Source organism: Drosophila takahashii, chromosome 2R (genome assembly GCF_030179915.1).
Source record: "Drosophila takahashii strain IR98-3 E-12201 chromosome 2R, DtakHiC1v2, whole genome shotgun sequence".
Lineage (NCBI taxonomy): Eukaryota > Metazoa > Arthropoda > Insecta > Diptera > Drosophilidae > Drosophila > Drosophila takahashii.
In genome coordinates this window covers 36986619-37007928 of record NC_091679.1, presented here as the reverse complement: position 1 = coordinate 37007928, position 21310 = coordinate 36986619, and the positions used below count along the sequence as shown (strand labels likewise).

Below are 21310 nucleotides of genomic sequence, written 5' to 3'. Positions count from 1 at the left end.
TGCCTACTTTCGGGGCGACAGTGAATAAATAAACTAACCCACACAGTAATGCAAACACAGTCTGTTGTTTTTTTCACATCGAATTGAACATCTTTTTTATTTGCAATTCAGGTAAATTAATGGGGTCGCGTCGGAGAAGCGGTTTTCGGGATGAGAGGGGAGAGAGTGTTGTTTTTCACATTCAAATTGCGGGTTGGTAGTGCTAAATGAGTTGAGTTCGAGTTCTGGTTGCCTCTGTTATTTTAACTGATATATTACGTTGCACTGATATTATATTGTTCCATTTTCTAGTTACTGCTTACATGTATTTTCTGGTGCGCCAGGTGCATCCGAACGCTGGTCGCCTAATCGTAATCGTACATATGTGAAACAAAATTTACGCTAAAAACAAGAAGCCGTTCTTCTGTGTGAAGTTGGCCCCGCCCATCGATATCCTTGGGTTGACGGGCTCTCGGGGACCTTGGACTTACACAAATGTCGCGCTACGTTTGCAAGTTCGGTTTAGTTTAGTCGAAAATTCTACTACGTTGTACATACATACATTCATATGCGGTGTGTGTGTATACCTATATACTTAAGTGCCAATTTCAGCAGTTTAGATTACCGCGGGGAGCGGTTATCCTGTTTGAATTCAAGTTTTCGGCTTTGCTTACATACTCATAAGATTTGGGCGTTTTCGTGTTCGTCGATTCCATTCATTTTACAATACAATCCTCCCTTATTTTCTAGACGTGTGATCGTAAATACTCGATACTCGATACATATATATCGTAAAATTAATTGGGTGCAATTTTTGGATATTTCTTAGATTGGGTTTTGTGCAGAATTCCCCCCGTTCTCCAATTCTCCTGGTCTCCTGTCTTCTGTACTTGATTTTGTGTGGTCTAAGCGGGGGGCTTGGAAAAAACACACCTACTTACGACTAACTCATAGGCCATAGGGTACACTTAGCAAATACTTGTTGTATGTGGTTCAAGAAAATGTTAAATAGATAAAAAACGATCTCCGATAAAATGTCTCCTTCATTGCTCATCGTATTGGTATTCAAAAGTCATTAAAAATAAATTCAAATTCAAAATCGCACAAGGAGTCTCGCGCTAAAAAGTTATCTTCGTTTCATTCGGTTTGGTTTAGGTTCTTTAGTTAGCTTACGCACTACAAAATACTCGATAGTTAATCTATTCTCGATAGTTTCGATTTGTTTCGTCTAGAGTCCTACATTAGTTATCATGTAAAATTGGACGCCAAAAAACAATTAACAAAAGTGACGCAAAGCCCTAAGCTTGAAGCTTTGTGAAAATTCAATTGTAATTCTCAAGTTGTTTTTCTGGAAGGTGTCTGTGTGTGTGTCTCTGTGTTTGTCTGTGTGTGTGTGAGGGTTCAGCTCATTGTTTGGTTACTTCTCAATAAATAAGGCCAGTGGATACGCATACATCATAAAAGTACAATTCATGTTTATCATATTCAATGTTTCACATTTCGATACAAATCTAGTTAGTTTATAAAAAAGCGCTTCTCTCAAGTGCTCACCGCCTCGCACACTGATCCTATCCGTACCGCACCTAATCATATTTATAAATAGCATGGCATTAGCATGCCTTCGTATAATCGCTCCTAGTAGCCGCAACTCATGGGGAAAGCGTCTAGCCCTATCGATCCTAGCAATTTCAATAACCCCGCCCGTTTAGTTGATTCAAAGTTATTTGGTATAAAAAATAGAAAAAATTTGGTGACAATAAAAACGGTTCGCCTTAGTTTTCTCAAAATTATCGCGATCTACAAATATTGAGGCCAAAGTAAGTCCCGTAGATATTCTCCCGAATCTTCTTCAGTGCTAATAAAATCCGTTTCAGCTTTCTACAGAGTTTAGGGTATACAATATATGGTTCATACTGAAATATGAAACGCGATATGAACGGCTTAATACTTAGTTCCTTCGATTCTTAGATCTACTCTTTGTTCTATTGAATACGCTCTTGATTGCTTAAAAGTTGCTCGAAAATTAGTGAATCTGTTGTTTTTAGTGGTTAATCTGCGAACTGCAATGCGATTTCTCTAGCGATTTTAAGCGAATTAAAAGCACATTGATTGTATACATATGTCTGTGTGAGCTAGTGTGTATGGGGAGATCCTAGTCGACCCGCTGATCAAATCGTTACATTACTAATCCTACTTGCACTCAAACTTCCGATAGATGGTAGCTCTGATAGTTGGATGTTGTCTTCTGTTTTCCAATGGTATGGCTGTAGTTGCTATAGTTGTTCAAGTGGTTTCCTGCTGGTCTGCTGGAGTGTCGTTGGATGCTTCGATGGAACTGGAACACGGAACACCTGCCCGGCTAAAACCAAAAGCAAATTGTGCAGATGGACGACGACGACGAAGACGGCGAGTTGAAAGTGGCGGAGTGGAGGGTTATCCAGTTATCCTCCGATGGTTTCCTGTTTTCTTATCTTCTTCCTTGGATGGACCCAGATTTTGTGCGTTTGGGTTTCTGTTCGCTGCTCGCGAGTCTTTTGGGGATAGTTGGATTGGGTTGGGGGGCCCAACTAACAGTAGTTGCCATTGCCATTGCCATTGCCATACCACGGAAAGGTCCAGCACCATCAGTGCGGGAGCATCAGAGGCCTGGCCGTGCTACTCAGCCGGTGGTGGAGGGTCTTGTCCCCGCCATTACAGCCACCGCCGCCTCCTCCGCCGTAGTCCTCGTAGCTCATCAGGGGCGAAATCTTCAGGCCCGTCTTCTCGGGAATGATCTTGAAGTGCGGCTGATCGGCACTCACCAGCAGGGGCCGCTTCATCGAGGAGTGCATGTAGTCGTGCGGCGGATACGGATGCACAGTGGCCGCTCCCAGGGGCCTGTGGGTGCTGGGCACATTCATCTTCTTGCACGGCTCCGGCTTGCTCTCGTAGTTCATCTGGCAGTTCTCCGGCGAGTACTTGTTCGGCTTGTAGATCGAGAAGATGTTGTTGATCAGACTCAGCGCGGAGTGACCCCCGGCGGATGGGTGATGGATGCCGGCCGGCGGCTGCTGGGTGAGCACACTGCCCACCATCGGATGGCTGTGCTCCGGATAGAAGTTGTTGTACTGGTACGAGGGCAGGGTGTCCACGGTGGGGTAGACCTTGTGGCCATAGCCCTGGGCTGTGGGCTGTCCGTAGGCCGTCGAGCGATGATGATGGAAGGCGGGATGAAGGGGCACGGATGCGGGAGCCACTGGGGCAACGGGGGCAGGATCAAAAAAAGGATAGCCCCCGGCATTGGTCGAGGACTCGCTGGAGTCCAGTTGCGGCGGCGAGGGCATCCCCTCGAGCAGCGACTTCTTGATCATCAGCCGCTCGTGCTCCCTGTCATGCAGATCGATGGGCTGCCCGTTGTTGTAGCACCTCACATTCACGTTCTTCACCTTCAGACTGCTGTGCATGTTGCGCCGCATGTCCATGTTGATCGGACTGGGCGGCTTGTCCAGCTGCTCCCAGTACTTCTCCAGGTCGATGTTAAAGTCCTCCAGATCGATCTCGGTGGTGTCCGAGCAGGTGTCCTCGTCGAACAGGCTAGTGGGTGGCTGCATCTCCAGCAGGGATTTGCTGCGAGGAGGTCTGTGATAACTGGAGTTCCCCGAAGGATACCGCCTGCCAGGACTTCGGGGGGCAGGAGCAGCAGCGGCCAAATACCGCTCGTCCTCGTCCAGGAACTTGTCCTGCAGCATCAGGCGCTCCCGCTCGGCGCGGATAAAGTGCTCCAAGTCGGTGTCGTAGCGGCAGTGCATGTGCTCCTCCTCCTCGGCGGCGGGATGGTGGCCGGGACAGAGGGGTCGTGACCTTGGGCGGGCGGGAAGCGGCGGCTGTTGCTGCTGCCGCTGGCGTTGGCAGCAGCAGTCCTCTGCCGCCGAGCAGCAGCATATGACTGTCGGCGGAGCAGCTGGCGTCCTGCGGCGCTCCTCGAATAGCCAGTCGGCGGCACTTAGATTCCGATTGCTGCCCGACCTGGCTGGCCGCACCCTTCCCGATCCCGGATAGATGTCCTCCAGCAGGCAGCGGGCACTGGTGCACTGATCCCTGGCGCAGCAGCGATCCAGGCTGGAGCTGCACAGGGCATTCATATTCCGCCGCAGAGCCTCCCTCTTCTCCCTGCGCGAATTCGAGGCGGGGGGCAGCTCATAGTCGATGATGTCAAAGGGCATGGTCTTGGTGGTGGCACTGAAGGAGTAGGATTTGGGCACACCCGCCCGATTCTTCAGGATGGAGGTGGTCGCAGCTGGAGCCGCTCCACCGGCACTGCCACTCCCACTGGCCACACCGCCACCCGCTTCGAAAACGTTGCCCTCGAAGCACCAACTCTGGGATTTCGGGTACTGAAACTCCTTGCAGCTCTTGGAGCGATGCAGGCCATAGCCGGGCGATCCCTCGCCATCCACGCGACGCTCCTCGGTTACCCCACTCTTCTCGTCCAGCTCGTGGATGTCGCGCAGCGTGCGAAAGGTTCCGTACTTGAGGCAATCCGGCACATAGTCCTCGTCCATGTCGTCGGAGCGATTGGAGTAGATGTTGTCCGTGTACCAGGTGGGATCCAGCTGCTTGGGCCGCGGCTTCGATTGCTGCAGCTTATCCCTTTTCGACTGGCGATAGCTCTCGAAGCAGATGCCCTTCATCTTCTCCAGCTTCTGCTCCCGGATGCGCTCCCAGTTCTCCCAGTTCTTGTCGTTCTTGTTCCGCCTGCCCGAGAGGATGAGCACCTCGCGGTCCTTGTCCCAATCGGCGCTGCCCTCGTCCCCATAGTCGATGTTCAGCCGCTTGGTCTCGACGTCGGACTCCCTCGGGATTTGGTGATGGGTGGTGGTGGATGGTGCGAAGGAGGATGACGTGGCGGGTGGTGCAGTTGCAACGCTACTAGCAGCTAGGCTGTGGTTCTCGGACACTACGATTCTAATCCTACGCTTGGTCTTGTCCGTCGTCCGCGAGGAGGACGTCTGCATGGACGACTTGTGCGGTCTGTCCCGCTCGTCGGAGGGCGGCTCGTCCTCTTCTGGCTGTCACACCTCCTGCAGATACTTGATGGGGCAGTAGCCCTGCCCGTGCTCGGCGGCGCGGATCATCACCATGCCGTTGACCTCGTCGCCGGTCTTTGTGGAGTATGATTTGGTATGATTTAGGAAGGAGGATGGATAGTAGGGTTTGGGTTCTCTCTCTCACCTGTATGACTATCTGATCCCTCAGCAGGGTGAGGTTCTCGCCGCGCTCACTGTCCGACACCTGGAGATTGTGGGTCACCTGCAGGGGCTTCTCGTTGGCATTCAAGCGCACACAGTACTTGGAGGGGAAGTAGCCAACGCGGCCCAGCACCTTTCCCTTCCACCAGTCCGGATCCGAATTGTCAATGACAGTCACCTGGTGAGGTTTTATAAATGCACGTCATTCAATTTTAAATAAATGCAAAATATTTATATAACAAATAATTTATTTGCCATTTTTAATACCATTTTTTACATTTTAAATTTGTGGTTTCATCAAGCCTGTTTTTTTGTAATCACTCTAGTGCCCAATGTAATTACCTAAAAGTCTTTCAATATCAACATAATATCAAAACAAGGAGATAGTTTGCAAAGTAATAAACTAGGACATTCTCAAGAACAAATAAATAAGCTTTCGATGGTCACAGGCGACTCCTTTACTGGCCTCCCATAAAAAGTACTTCAAAAAGTTTTGGTAAAATGGAGAGTAGATGATATCACCAGGCCAATTTAATATTATTTTCCCTGCGCTCGGTTATTAAGTAAAAGTGCGGCTGAAAAGAGCCCTTATCGATCCGCGTAGTTAATTCCCAGAAGCCTGGCATAAAGCGAAAGTTTGACTATAGACCCACCAGGGGAAGTGGAAGGAAGCCATTTCGCGAGCAAGGACGCAGTCCAAACAAAAGCTAATCTGTAAATATTGAACACTTTGCCGGCGGCGGGCAGGCACTCGCAATCAGAGAATGTACACAAAAAGTCGGTAACTATTATTATTTCTTCTTATTCACTGTTTGTTTCGCCCTGTGTTTACGCAGTGGAAAAGAGCTTCCTCCATATGCTCTGTATGGTTTTATGATAAATAAACAAGTTTTGTTGGCATTGTTCGTTTTTAATATTGAATAAAGAGCGCAGAATAAACATGCGAGTGCGAGTATGGTTACGAGTATATGTTTCTGATTTAGTTAACCAATTTCCCCGGCATTTCCATTGTCCCAACTAAGCGCATCGCTTAGCGGATTAAACAAAGCGCTTTGTTTATTATTCATTCTCTCATTTATTTATGGGTGGGAGTGGGTGGTTATATTTATGGAGTAGTTAGGGACAGTAGGATTAGCTCACCTTGTAACCAGCCTTGAGGTCCAGCTCATCGGCATGTCGCGCCTTGAAGTTGTAGATGATGACATACAGATTTGTGGGCAGCAGACGGTGTGTTTTCTTGAAAATGTTAGATGTGTTTGGGATTGGGTTAGTGTTAGTATGGGATTAGATTGTAATGGACCTATGACACTTGCTTAAATTTCGATTAACTGATTCGATTTATTTTAAAAATGTTGTATATTTGTAAATAAAAAGCAAGTTATTGAAGTTTTAGCAATTGTCATATGGCTATAATCGTTCGAACGGAGCAGGCAAAATGAACTCATGAGATCATGATCTGAGTGCAAATTCATAAAGAGTGGTTGAGCTGTAGATCCTTTTTCTTTTTTTCATCAATTCAGTCAGTAAGTGGAACATAGTGTCTTATGGCTATAATCAATCTAATGGAGCAGGCAAAGTGAACGTATGAGAACAGGAGTAGGAAGTGGCTGGGGTCTACCTGGGGATGTCTTACGGGTGAGAGGCACGGCGATGTGCTGGCCGAGGACTGTGACTTCTCCATCTCGTCCGGCAGATCGACGCTGCCACCGCGCATTCCGCGGGTGGCGTAGAGCAGCTTGCGGCCCGGATGCGAGGGGCTCGACGGTGCTGTAATGGTTTTGGATGCGTTAATCCCTGCTCCAGGACAGGCTCAATGGTTACGGTTTGGTTTTGGTTAATCGAATGCAAGTGGATGAACGAAAAATCAGAAGAAATATCCATGGAAAAAGAAGTTATAGACATTGTACAGATAAATTATACACATATTCGGGTTCAAAGAGGGTGGTAGATCGATTCGAGGTTGAAGATGTGTGTGTCAGCAGATGAAGTTAGTTAGACTACAGTTGGCATGTATTTTAAGCTGCTATTAACTACTTAGATAAGAGGTGAACGAAATCGAACTACTCAACAAAAGTTTACTTTACTCGACTTTTACTTCGGCAATGTATTTACATAAGTAAGTATAGTAAGTTTAGTAAGTTTAGTAAGCAGAAGAGTTTAGGTGGCGTGTTTAGGTGTTAATACGTACTAGTTTCGGAAATTAGACTTTAGGGAACTGAGATTCGTTCGAGGTGCCCGCTATGGATAGATGGGTGGGGGGTGTACTGGTACTGGTTAGTGGTGCAGCGTTCGTCGGTGTCCGAAATCGGAATCGGGTTCGTTAGCGGAAACGGTAACGGTAACGGTTTTGGGGACCGGGAATCGGCGGTAACGGAAACCGGAAACGGAATCGTTTACTGGGTTGCTACTTACAGTGCAGGCGGCTGTTGTTCGACGGCGGAGTGCTGTGCTCCAGGTGGCCTCCGGACCCACCGTGATAGTACCCAGAGCCCGCTGATGTGGAGGCCCCGGTGCCGGGGAGTTGGGCCCTTCGCCTGAACTGGCCGTGCAGCTCCGACGATTCGGGGGAGTCCAGGCTCAGGGATTTCATGCGTAAGTTCAACTTTTGGCGGCGCGGTGAGTGCGGTGCTGTTGTTGTTGTTTATTTGGAATTTCGATTTTTTTACGAATTTTTTTTTGTATCGGTACATGGTTTTTATTTTATTGGTTGTTGTTGTCGTGTGTCGGACAAAACACAGTTGGCAAAAAAATGGCAGTAAAATGTGGAATAAAAATTTGTTGATTTTAATTTCGTTTGTTAAGCATTTGGTAAGTCCAAATTGGAATCTAGGCGTCTACAAATCTAAACCAAAACCCAAAAGAACTTGAAAACAAAGGAACCAAAAAGACGTTGAACATTTAGTGGCCTTTGGCAAGGACATCGACAGAAAGATTAATGCAGTTAAAGATTTTTGTTTTTTTTTTGCTTGCAAAAGAGCAACATTCGACACGTTCAGGAAGAGACAGCGAGTGTTTGGTTCAGTGTAATAATTCTAGTCATCCCGTTTCAGTTGCCGCAAAAATCAAAAGCCAACTTAAGAATGCTGAGTGTGTTTTTTGTGTGTTTTCCAATTTAGATTTTGACTATACAAAAGATATATAGAAAATCATAGAAAATTCGTTTCCATCGCCCTGTGCCAGATGAAAATGATATTGTGTTTTAACCTCTGAGGAAAAGTGAAGAAAAGCCAGATATCGTTTGCATTTTATTCGTGTGTTATTATAGTCATTCGTTTGTGGCTGATGTGTGTGGGTAGTGTTTGTGCGATATTTACAACAATCATACAACATTTAGAATATAATCGTGGTGTAATCAGAAATGACTTAATACTTTAACAGTAATATACATTTAACATTGCTCTCTGGCTCACGCACATTCGCAGAATCGAAATGAACTAAGGTATACGTAAGATAGTTATAAGTAGGGGGTAAATTTAACTATGTGAAGTATTTTATAATAATTACTGTGCTGCATTTAGAACATCAATTGGGCTAGGTGTCTAGGGTATAATAAAACCAAGAACTTAAACAATAAATCGCTTTAGAACTGTATTAAATTAAGGTGAGTTAAGTGTTCCTCGTCCTGGTCATTCATCCCCTTTATCCTTATTCATCTCGGGCTCAGCGTACTCGTCGATTGCCCTTGGACTCATCCGGATTGGACTCCGGGTTCTTAAGGAGCATCAGGGGTTCGCCAAAGGGTCGTGTTGTTTCGGACTTCGGATTCGCTGACGCTGTATCAAGTATATCACATACACATTGCTTATAGTTTGCAGCTAGCTTTTTCTTAGGGGTTAGTAGCTTTTCGATCGATTAAACGCTCCGGGAAAGAAGGCGACTCTCTCGCCCCGACTGAATCGCAGTGAAATGTGAATTAAAACTAATTAAGTTAAATGAAGACAAGAAGCCCGAAAGAAAATATTAAACATTAAGACAGCGTTCATGCATAAAGCAAACCAAAACAAGCCGGCGGAAGCCCAGAGGAGACTGGCGGAACGGAGGAGGACCATCGTAACCAGCATCCCTGGCCCAAGTAATAGAGCAGAAACATAATCCTGGGAAAATAAGTGCAGAGCCTTCGCTAGAAAGCAACTTCTGCCGCAAGGAAGTCGAGACTGCGAGACTGGCAGCATGCAGGAGTGGAAAACGGGGAAACTGGGGAAAACGGGCAGAGGGAATGGAAAAGACAGACCCGAAACGGAAAGAAAAATAAGGAGCGCAAAAAGATTGTGTGTCATAACAATTTTTAGCATAATTATGTTCGGCTTGGGACCGACCTCGGCCACCAGCCAACCCCCTTTTACGCCCATCAGCCCATCCGCCCATCGACAAGAAGTTAGCTTGGCCTAAGACAAAAAGTTGGCAGTGCGACTTTAAACTTGCGTCGCTCTCTGTGCGAGTGGCATTAAAAATGCAGCAAACATTAAGCACAAATGAACTCGCGCCTTGGCGAAAAAGTTTTGGCCCCGTCGTCTGCAACATTTGTATGCAGCATCCAGCGGAAAAGAGCCAGCCCTCGGCCACCCAACCCCACTGCCAAGTTGTGCGGCTGAATTTTTGCACAAAAGTTGACAATGGCTTGTAATTTACACGGCACTACCAACAGCAACTGTAGTCTGAGGACTGGGAACTGAGGCTGCGGCATAAACAGTGGCAGGATGTTAAGTCCGCGAAATAAGCATTTACAGAGAAAACAAAATCGAGATGAAAAAGGTTTAACATTCGAAAGTCTGGTTCTTTAGCCTCTTTTAGAAAGGGATTTTAAGAGGGATAATCAACAATCCAAGAAATCCACAACTGGCTATTAAAGAACAAATCAGCTTTAGGTGTACTGAAAAAAATTTAAACCTTTTACTTTTACACTGAGGAATTTTATTTAATTTACACTGACTATCCTTAAAATTACGTACAATATTGCAAACTATATTTTAAAATATCTTTGAAATTACTTGGAATTTATTTCAGTTTGTAATAAATTAAATCTAGATCCTCAACATTCACTATTAATTCAAAACAAAACCCCTCAGAGCCAAACTTTCCTAAATCCTGATCTGTTTCCCCCAAAATAATACCTTTTCAAGTGTAGGAGGGTGGAAATTCACTCCTCGGAGCAAGTTTCTTTTCGACTCCAGCCAAGCTGAAGAATGATGAAGCTGCTTTCAGCGCAAAAGGAACTCGGCCATGTATACAAATGATGGCGTTGCAGTTGCCTTCGCTGCTGCTGCTGCTGTTGCTGTTGCAACGGAAATGAGCCATTTGCCTGAAGTGTAAACTGGGTTAAGACTAATTGGCATTTAATCCGACCATTGTTCTAAGGCTCTGCGGCCGGGATGAGTTGAGTTGAGCTGGGCTTGCCACGTGCCACTTGCCGCTTGAGATTCGCAGACTCCAATTGAAATAATTAAAACGCATCTTGCCGTACATATATGTAGCTCGAAAATCTTTGGCAACAAACACGCACAAACACACGTACGACAGAGAGACAGACAGATACAACTTCTGTGGTCTACTACACGGGAAATAAATTCAAATTGAAATTGAAAACCCAAAATCCAAAAAGATACACAGGAATACACGGAAACACAATCTAAACATCGATGTGGAGTAGTGGGAATCAAATATGCAGTACTGTTCCAACGAGAACTCATGGCTATGATGGGTGGTTCTATAAAATTGATATAGGCATCCCGCAAATATGATGATGGTGTGGTTGTGGTGCTGCGAGTGCTGGCTGGGAGATGGAACGATTTCTGCATTGGGATCGGTCTGTAGTTGTGACTGTTGTGGCTGTCCCCTCGTCTGCCTCGCAAGTGCATGATGTTATCTGGGTATTCTGGTATCTGCTGAGTCGCGTAATTACTTTCTGGCAGCGATATCGATCGGTGTTGCGAGGATCGCTGCTGTCTCAGCCGCCCGAAGACGGACAGCGGCCGGATGCCGGCGAACAGTCGCCGCCGGAGTCCCGGGTCGCTGGTGGGGTAGTTGATGCCACTGCTGCCACTGGTGCTGCTTCCGGATGGCTGTGACTGCTGTTGCTGATGGGCCGGCGAAGATCCTGCCGAGTTGGAGGTCACTCCGGAGGGGACGGGGTACTGGCTATTCCCCGTATAGTAGTTGATGCCGATACCATTGCTGATGTACGCCGAGCTGGACATATTCGATACGGGGGCAAAGAACTGGCCATATCGCCCCGGCAGTTCTTGGTGTGTTTTTATTTTTGGTTTGATGTGGTTGTTTGGTTGGGTTATTGGTTAATTGAGTTTGGCAAGCGAAACGAAAATTGGCAAAAAAGATATGGACACGAAAGAATATAAAAGATATATAAGTGTTTTCATTTAAGGTTATTTATCTGAGATGTGAGTTCTGTGTCTTGGAGTTTCGACTGGAACATGGAACTGTACTTACAACTAAATAGGGTCAGGGCAAGATGGATTTGACCGGCGACTGGCGACTGGCAACCGCAGAAGGCAAGCTTCAATCAATCAGTTCAGTGCTGCATTTACACTCTCCTAATTGGAATAATGCAGCTGCAGACCGCAGGGAATGTTGCAGGTTGCAGGTAGCAGGTTGCTAGTTGCCAGTTGCATGTTGCCAGTGCTCAGTCAGCAAGAGTTGTGGCGCTAATTATGTGCGCACTTGCCAAGATTTGGGGCACTTTGCGGCCAAAGGGGAGCGGTCTGAGGGGCCACAAAAAGGCAATGTCATGTTGCCAAGTGATTGCTCTTGGGGGGAATATATTCGACTCGAGACCTTGCCTTTTAATTGAAGCTCATTCGCGTAGACAAACACACAAGCCCCTCCATTCACATTCACTCCCAGCTGTTTTGTTTATTGTGATTGTGACGCTGATTCAGATTCCGACTCAATTCCTTATTTGAATAGAGACGGCTTGGGAAATCAGGATGTTCAAAGGAAAACAAAGTGTTTGGCATACACAAATTAATTACGTTCAACTAAATATGATACGTAGATGCTACATGTGTTTGCGTAAGCTATAATTGATGTTGGCTAAGCTACAGATTACTAGATATTTCGGCAACTGTTTCAGTCAATAAAGGCGTTTCAAATTCAACTCTAGGATAAATTATTTACGAGTATACACAAAATGCATATTTATAGTTTGTGAGTTATTAGGGTTGCGTGTGTGTGTGTGAGTGTTGGGTGTGGTGTGTGTTTGGCGTGTTCTATAAAGCCAAAATGGCCAAAAAATCCAGCAACTCCAAAGCGAAGCAATGGGGCGTATGAGCAATTATTTGGTTAGCGCAATGTGAGTGAAATTGAAATTGTTTTGCCAAATCTAAATATGTTCGCAAAGGGAATGCAATTGTGTGTGACTAATGCGGCTATATATGTGGGATAGAGATGAACTACTACTGACTGCTCTACGAGTCGGGTGCAGAAATGCGAAAAAAATGAGAGAAGGGACGCCCGAAGACTACAGATATGAGCTACGTAATGGCTACAAATGGCTTGGTGTCTCTAGCATTTTGGACATTACTTTTATGTTTGATGGTTAAGCTGAGGCACTGAGACGGGATCCGGGACTCGAGATATATAAAAAAATGAGAGGAGGAAGAACCGAAAAACCGAAACTACAACCAAGGATTCTCAAAATAATTGCGAAAAATGTTAAATGAGCGAAAAAATGCAGAGATAGAGAGTAGAGAAGGTAGAGAATAACAAAAACTACTAGCACCCCAAAAAGGGAAATTACCCGAAATTTTGAAACAACTAGTAAAGAAATAATGACCTAAAAGATGAGTATATACCATATAAGTTCATATTTTAGTTCATTGTTCCCCATATTTAAATAATTGTTAAAAAGTTTTGGGTAATATCCCTTTATTTTGGGTGTGGACTGCATTTTTTGGCGACTTGTCGGACCTGAGCTACTAGATATATCTTGGCTGGGCACCGGCAGACCGCCGCGCTGCTGCTGCAGCTCCTGTTGTTGCAGCTGAACGCCCAGAATGGGCATGGCCACGGGCGGCGGACGGACGCCTCGTCCCGCCCTGACGGCCGCCGCCTGCGCCACCGATGCCAGACTGCGCTGCTGCTGCTGATGTTGCTGCTGTAGCTGTTGTTGCTGCTGTAGATGTTGCTGCTGCTGGTGCTGCTGCTGCTGCTCCTGCAGGACCAGTTCCGAGACACTGACAATCGGTATATCCGGTGGCGGGGCCCGGCCCATTTCCCGCTCGGGCAGAACCGGAACCGGAAGCGCCGATCCTCCCGCGACGCCGCCATCCAACTGTTTTCTGGAATCCTGGACGGACTTGTCGGCGCCTGCTGCAAGATGCCCGGATTTGAGTTCGCCGGCTTGTTTCAGCACGCGGTAAATTTGATCGATTTCGGTTATTTCTTTTTTTTTTTTGGTGCCGAAGTAGGAACGTTTGGTTTGGTTGATGAAGGGCCAGTTTTTTTGATTTTGATTTTTTATTCGGATTGGTTCGATTCGATATCGTTTTCAATTGGCGGATTGGGATGATGATGTTGTTGATGCGTTGTTGAAGTGCATTAGTACAAATTGCAAGTGGTTTCGGGGCGATTCGATAATTGGTGATGAGATTGATTGATGGGGGAGTGGGTTCTCTGGGGGCATTTGTCATGAGTCATGACTTTCAATTGAATATATAGAGTGTGTGAGAGAGGTGGGTACATATAATAATAATAACGATCAGCTAAGCTCGAGGTTACTTTACTCTAGGCGCGCTGGCTGGCCAAGATCTCCGGATGATGGGCCAGAGATTTCTAAGATGTGGTACCCAAAGACCCATCCAAAAACAGTAGCCAACAACACTTATGCGATATAAATGAGGCGTGAGGCAATTTCTAGTGAACTGTTTTTGATATTTACTGAATGCTGATTACTGATTACTGATAACTGAGTACTGAATATTGCGGCTATTACATGCTCCACTACTTGAACTGAACTTTCGTTGAGTGGACCCCCAGCGCTTTTTTAGGGTCTTCGATTTGCCAGAAAATGGAAACCTTATTATATTTGTGTGATTTAATTGTGTTGGGTGTTCGATTTGAGTGTGGTTTAGTTTTACTTTGAGCTGGTTGTCATTCGCTGAATATCTCGCTAATTAAGTGGGTCAAAGCGCAACAGTCAAACACAAAGTACGATAAGAAAATCATAAGGTCAAGCGCATTTCAATCGAGTATCTGGCGCATACTATACGAGTATTTATATATATTGAAATAGATGCTGGATGTACGTTCTTATGGCACATTCTAAAATCGGGAAATACCTAGTTGCGCAATGCGATGCATGAAGGGCGTCTTTTGACGGAACTTTGCATTTGGCACATTCAATTGATTTGCGCTCGTATTCGGATTCGGATTGGAATTCAGATTCGGATCATCCGCCTGATCTGCTGCAGCTGCAACAAGCGACTCCTGTGGCGAGGCTAGTTGTGTTTTACATAGTTTCGATTCGTCGTAGTGTGGTTTTTGTTTCGTTTTTTGTTATTTTGTTTTTGGGGGAAGGGAAGAGGTATTCATATTGATTTAATCAAATAAATGTCGAGACTTGGCAATTTGGAATTTGTGTGTGGCTGAATGATAACCTATATAAATGGCACAGTTGCACAGCCGCAAGGTATGCAACAGATTCTATTTCTCCTCCTGACAATTGTTTACAGTTCACTGGGCAGGATATCATCATTATCTTCTTCGGAATCTAAGGTTATTTCGCAATGTGAGTGCGGTTGTGGCTGTGGGGATAACCGAAGGAGCCAGGGAAATTGCTAAAGTTCTTGCACGCCGAGTTCTGGAGAATTGCGACACAAATCACAAAGTGCCACAATCTGTATGCCCCACGAGTGCCATAAATCCATTGTGAAATCAACTGATACCAAAAGAGTACCAGCCACTCCCACTCGGCATTCTCTTTTGGCCATTCCAGAGCAGCTCGGCTCGAATCAATAAATGTTTGCCGAGCGGCAAACAAAATGTGGCAAAGTGATAGGTAAGTAGAGTGTGGAGTGCGGAGTGTGGAGCGGAGACTCCCATTTTCAAGGTGGGTCCTGTGTCGTCCTGCAGCAGGACATGCTAATGCCTCGATGCAAACACAATTCGGGCACGGCCAGTCGAACAAATTGTTGGGGAATTTCGCTTGCCAGCACATCGCATTTCCCATGCAACTCGTTAGCCAGCCTCAAGCGGTTAGTATGCGAGTGTGTTTAGCCTGCTTTCTGTTTTTAGCTGCATCTGTGTACTGTGTACTGTATTCTGTTTCTGTTTCTGTTTCTGTTTTCTGGGGCCATGGCTCTGCGATGCTGGTGCGTGCCAGATACTCACTTTCTTCCTCGATATCAACGCGATTCTCCAGCTCCGAGGTGCTCTTCTGGCGCCGCAGCAACTTCTGCTTCGGCTGGCAGCGCGGCAGATTGGGGGCGCAGTCTCCATGGGCGTTCAGCTTGCAGATGCGGCACCGTAATCCCTGGCGTGTGTGGCCTGCAGAGCAAAGATGGGAGGGTTTGAAAGTGTTTTTCCATAAGGATTAGGAGTGCCACAGTCGAGGGTATAACAGTGTACAACAGCCAAAGTACCCATTAAAACTGGTGCACTCATTACGCTAAGGCTTGGTACTTTAAAATGTGGATTTTGAACTGATTAAGATAGAGGAACATTCTAAAACTTGTAATACATTTTTTTTAACTTAAGATTTAAATTTTAAAATATATATTTTTAGGTATAAAACCATTTCTCACATAAAACTCGAAAAGTCAAACTATTAAAATTTATTGTCCTAAATTCATGAAAAATCTGATTAAGTATTCATAAGTAAAATAGTTGTTTATGATTTGTATTTAATTCAAAAGTTTACGTAGACTAAATAAAATAATTAAAATTGAGCCCTAATTAAGTAAAAACTTATAACCTTCTTTTTGCCCTAACATCTGCTAAGCAAAAATAGCAGACCCTTTTTATTCAAATAACCCAAGGACTTTAGGCACACTAATACCCACCTCTCAGGATCTGGGAGCAGACGTCGCAGGCCGTTATCTTCTTGTAGGTGTACTCCTGCAGGTGGTGGCTGCCATCCAGGTTGGGACGCAGCGGCTCGGAGGCTGTGCTGGAGGCTCCATTGCGCCTGTGAGGGAGACGAATCGGGGGGCGTTAGTGAGAGAACCCCTTAATGGAGTGGAGTCGAAAATGTTGCACTTTTCCCTCGGACTCCCCGAAGCCCAAACAGCAATTGGCTAAACATATGTTCATAAATCGTATGAACAGATATTGCATTTGAAGGCTGCTCTTATGTTATTTTATGCTTTTGTATATCTACGCTATGTGCACAGTGACAACAGCAAACAATGGCGGATGAACAATGGAGTGTGGACAAAGGACAAAAAGGACACAGGACACAGCGGACAATGCACATTAATCAGACCGATGGTGCGTACATGTTTGGACAAGAAACGCATTAAAAAGAATTGTATTTAAAATAAACACAAACACAAACCGACATATTTTGCGCCGTACTCAACCTAATTGGATTTACAGGAAATTGGTCGATTAATCACTGCCCCGAGCATGAGTATTTTACAATCTCGTGATCTCGTCCTTTTGGCCAGATCTCTCAATCCGCAGTGCTTATGCAAATTGTGTTATTTATATTGTGTGCACACCGAATTCATTTCAGCAATTTCGTTTCATATTTATACAGAGATACGCAGAGAGAGATACAACAAATTTGCAAGGTCTTCCTGCCTCGCCCTCCTCCGCTTCTCCGCCCCTCTGGCACTTTTGTTTTATTTACCAGGAAAAAGAGGGAAGTGGCAACTCACAATGGGGCAATTGTTGAGGCAGAACCAGGATCAGAGGCCTAGGCCTCGACGTTGATTGTTTGTAAGTGGCTTATGCACACAGATGAACAAATAAATTCGGCTGAGCACATTGGCACAATATTTATAAAGTTGTTTCTTGCAAATGCGTAGAGTATACAAAAGCCCGGGATTTTTGGTTTATTTTTCGGGGCGTGTTGAAGGTCCCAGGAGAAAGTGCAACATGGTGATTGGCAGCTACAAATGAACACTGACACGATGACATATTGTAAATATATATTTTTAGAAAGTCTTAAACTAAATATCGATCAAACTAACTGATAGACTTAGCTAACAAATAATACCCGAGGTGTCAATTATCTAGGCCATGTACAATTTACAATTTACAATTGATATGTACAGCGTTTTACTGGTTTATACGGGGGATATTACGATTAATTGGTATACTTAAAAGGATTATCAAGTTGGGGGTTTAAATGGGGCTCAGTTTAATTAATAATATACTGGATATTTGGGCGAGTGGTTTCGTGTGGTTGATTTCGGGTGCAGCTATGGCAAAATGCTAAAAACAAAACGGAAATACTTTGCGTATATATGGGCAGTATGAGTAATGGTTTAATTATAATAATTTCCATAACATATTCATTAGTTGGTTTGTATGCAACTTAAAACTTTCATTGGGCTGGGATTTATTTGCACAGCAATACGAAAAATAAAAATAGAAACACAAAAATAAGCCAAAAAAGCAGGACGTAATGAGTAACTGGCTCGCTTTTTCCAAAAGGGGGCGGTTGTGGCTTAGTTTCGGGCTTTCTGTAATTTCCAGCGAAACTTTTGCAATATAACACACAGGCGAACTTTTAACTGCGATTTTCTTGTCACGTTTGCAAATATATATATAGTACGTGTGGTATTTATGCCGTGTACTTCTGCCCAACGAATATTTCGAAATGGAGTTTGAAGAGATAGAGCCCACTTAAGCACCCCCTTTGCCAATGGGCATTCACTAAGCCGAGAAGATTTTCCGATTTTCCGATTTATCATCATTGGCAGGACGGCCAGCTGGCGGCAGGGAACTAAGTATTGTTGCCACTGGATGTTGCAACGTTCGCAGTTCCAGTTGCATTTGCAGTTTGTAGGTTGCACTTTCAATAGTCTGGCCGTGCGCATGTGGGTGGAAAACGGCTGCAAAATTTATAGTTTTGCAATTTTTCGCATATTTTTCAATGCTCGAATGGCGCCGAGTGGAATTTACTGGGAGAGCAGCCGGAAACTTGTCCGGAACATATGGAACAGAAAAGCCAGACGGACGGACATATAGCGACACATTTATCCGTAGTTATCGAGTGGGGAAAACTTTGTTGCTGGACTTGGACCAGATCCAGAAACAGAAACCGAACCTCCTGCATTGTCTTTCTGCCAGTTGAACTAGCTATGGATTTTACTATTCTACAATTTTGCCACTTTAATTGCTTCCCCACTGCCACTACTACCACCATTTCGTGATTGATGACATTTGCCTTGGATAGCAGGTGGCATTTACGGCGCCCGAAGACAAATTAAATGGGCTCCGAATATATGTGTGTTAAATTGAAATTTAAATCGATTCACAAACATAGGCAAATAATAGGGTGTCGTGTGCTGCAGTTGATGCGTTATTTGAAACCAATTAGCCGATATTCGGTTTTCGGTATTCGGGATCCAAGCGGGGTTTATTTTCTCAGCTAATTCTACATTTGCGTGCAACATTACAGCAACCTTTCGTATCGATTATATGGTATATGCTATGCAGTACGGCTGTACACGGTTATATGTGGGTTGAGGCTAAATAAGACTATAGCTAGATGCTGGGTGAGTGGGTTTTTCTTTTGTTTGTTGTGGTTCTTGGTGAATTTCGGTTACCTCAAAGTCAATACGGTTGATACAGCGTGGTACATTTGATTTTGTCGGGGTGGTTGGCTGATAGTTCGCGATTAAATATCGATATATTTGGATTTTTGTCGGGCAAAAGCGCATATTGAATGCATTTAGTGTTCGAATGGAGATGGTAGTATATACGTAAATATTATATAGAGAAGAAGTGGAGAGATTATTATTATGGCAAGTAGAACTTAGCTTAGCTTAAACTAGAGTGGATTGCCCTATGCCCAGGCACCTGAATGGAATTATCTTGTAAATTGCGAGTGCAATTGCTGCATTGCATTGCATAATCCGGATTGTGCAAATATTAGGAATTCTTTCAGAGTATTTTAGTTTGTTTTATTGCGGATGGGGATGGAAATGGAGGCTGGGATGGGTGGTACGCCTGAATGCCTGAATAATTTTTCGCGTTTTCCACAAGCTTTTAGTCATATTAATGTGCGGGCGGCCCCGCTCCCGATTTTTCCGCCCTCAAGTGGTATTCGCAGCACTATTTCATTTTGTATCTGGATGGGCTTCTTCCTCTCGCTCCACCCTCTTTCCATAGTTACTAGATACTCTGCTGCTGCGGTTTGTATTCGACTTAATGGGCTTTGCTCTCTATGCCCGATAATGTTGTGTAACAGCGGGAAAATGGTGTGGGTGGGTGGGGTTGGAGGGGTGTGGGAAAAACCAGGGCCTTACTCACCTATCTGCTTGTTGTGCTGAACCAGAACCAGCAGGCTTTAGGCTCTTAAATGCTTTCAGCCACTTTGTTTTCATCGATGGCGCTGTGGCAGCGGAGAATTTGCGTTCGTTTCGCGGCGACGTCGGCTCAACTTTGCTCACGAACAGATCCTTCTGCAAAATACATTGAAAAGGAGAAAGGGTATGAGAAAAAGGGAAAGAGAGAAAGGGAAAGTGGAAGGGGAGAAAGTGCATTAGCCAAAATGCAATTTCCACTTAAACGTCTCACGTTGCAGTTTAATTACAGGCCATTAACACTCGCAACTCGTTGCATTCCGTTTCAACTTTGTCTGCAGCTATTTGCCAACCATTTTGATTTCAGTTTTGGCCACATGCACACATATTACATGCACAGAGAGAAAAGATAAATTTGTATTTTTGGAATATTTATATTGAATCAGCAAAACACAGAACTGAAATGCCATTAAAGCGACTTCTGGCGTTTAAAAATATTAAATAAATTCTTACTAATCCAATATGCCCTTTTTTCTCAGTGTATTTTCCAAAACACTCGTTATGTCGTAATGGAGCCATGATTACGGCGACAGTATTTAGGCAAAGGAATGCTTAAATATTTAACTGATACTATGATGGGCAACGCATTTGTGTCTGCTGCCAGGCGTTGAATAAAGCCATTTTAATTAATAATCAACACTTTGCCGAATGCCACAAAATGTAATTACGCCCAGCACAATCACACATACAGACAAAGGCACAAGCGCACACAAACACAAGCTGGGTGGCTCGAATGGTCGCACTTACACACGCACACACATCCTGAAACAATAATTAAAACCACGTGTGACATGGGGTCACAGTTTAGTAAGCCTAGTTGTCCTTGCTATCTGCTGCCATCATGTTTGGTTGCTATCTGTCATGAGTGCTGCATAATTAGATGAGCTTTGCAATGCAATTCATTTGCTTTTTTACCGCACAAAATAGAATCTCATTGTAAGTGGGGGATTATTAGCAGCTTGTTCTGAATGACAAAAGAAATTCAGGAACTGAATACCTATTTTTTTGAAAATATTTACCATCTTTATTGGCAATTCATATCCTGAGAAGGCTTAATTTAAGGCGGTAATTAATTTTACCAAGATGAAATATGGCTCATAAATCGTAAGTCCATAAGTTAAATGCTTCTTAAAACAGCCTTTCATAAATTTTGAACCACAAGTCAGGACAAATTTCCTTCCTTATCGTAGTGAGCTATAGTATTATTTATGACCAATCGATAAATAAATCTCTTAATAGGTGATTAATTTTTAAAAATTAATGACTTTTATGCAAAAAAATTGTTAAATCCCAAAACAGTTGTTTAATTAATAAAAATACATTCCCTTTCAGAAGATAAACTCACAATATAGACACCAGAAAAATCCCAACATGTTTGCCCCTATATGTATCATTAACAGATCCCGATTTTCGGGCTGTCAGTCAATCCCATTAACTTTCTGCCTTTCGGCTGGCTCGTCAGTCGCAACATCTCGAAAATATTTTCTCTTTTCGCACCGAATTTCGGGCAGACAGAAGTGAAGCGTGATTTTATGGTGTCAGAACGTCAAAACAAGTTAAAAATCATTGCACTCAATGCAATTGCGGCATTTATAATGCAGCAGAACGCGT

At 44.4% G+C, this 21310-nt stretch overlaps 2 protein-coding genes across 2 annotated transcripts in view; both read right to left on the bottom strand.

Moving 5' to 3' along the window:
- Nucleotides 1–68: 68 nt before the first annotated feature.
- The window catches only part of Stacl (SH3 and cysteine-rich domain-containing protein), a 57671-nt gene continuing 36429 nt past the window's right edge, over nucleotides 69–21310 (bottom strand). Inside the window, 10 exon segments of the mRNA XM_017137290.3 lie at nucleotides 69–5120; nucleotides 5191–5385; nucleotides 6348–6443; nucleotides 6841–6974; nucleotides 7620–7835; nucleotides 13131–13532; nucleotides 15552–15707; nucleotides 16223–16347; nucleotides 18941–18997; nucleotides 19647–19798. Of these exon segments, the coding sequence (XP_016992779.3) occupies nucleotides 2604–5120; nucleotides 5191–5385; nucleotides 6348–6443; nucleotides 6841–6974; nucleotides 7620–7835; nucleotides 13131–13532; nucleotides 15552–15707; nucleotides 16223–16347; nucleotides 18941–18997; nucleotides 19647–19798 (4050 nt within the window). The 3' untranslated portion in view covers nucleotides 69–2603.
- LOC138912557 (uncharacterized) lies at nucleotides 9612–11494 on the bottom strand (the record flags this gene model as incomplete). Its single annotated transcript, XM_070213615.1, has 1 exon — nucleotides 9612–11494. A coding segment is annotated over one exon (954 nt), but the record flags the coding sequence as incomplete, so codon positions are not given.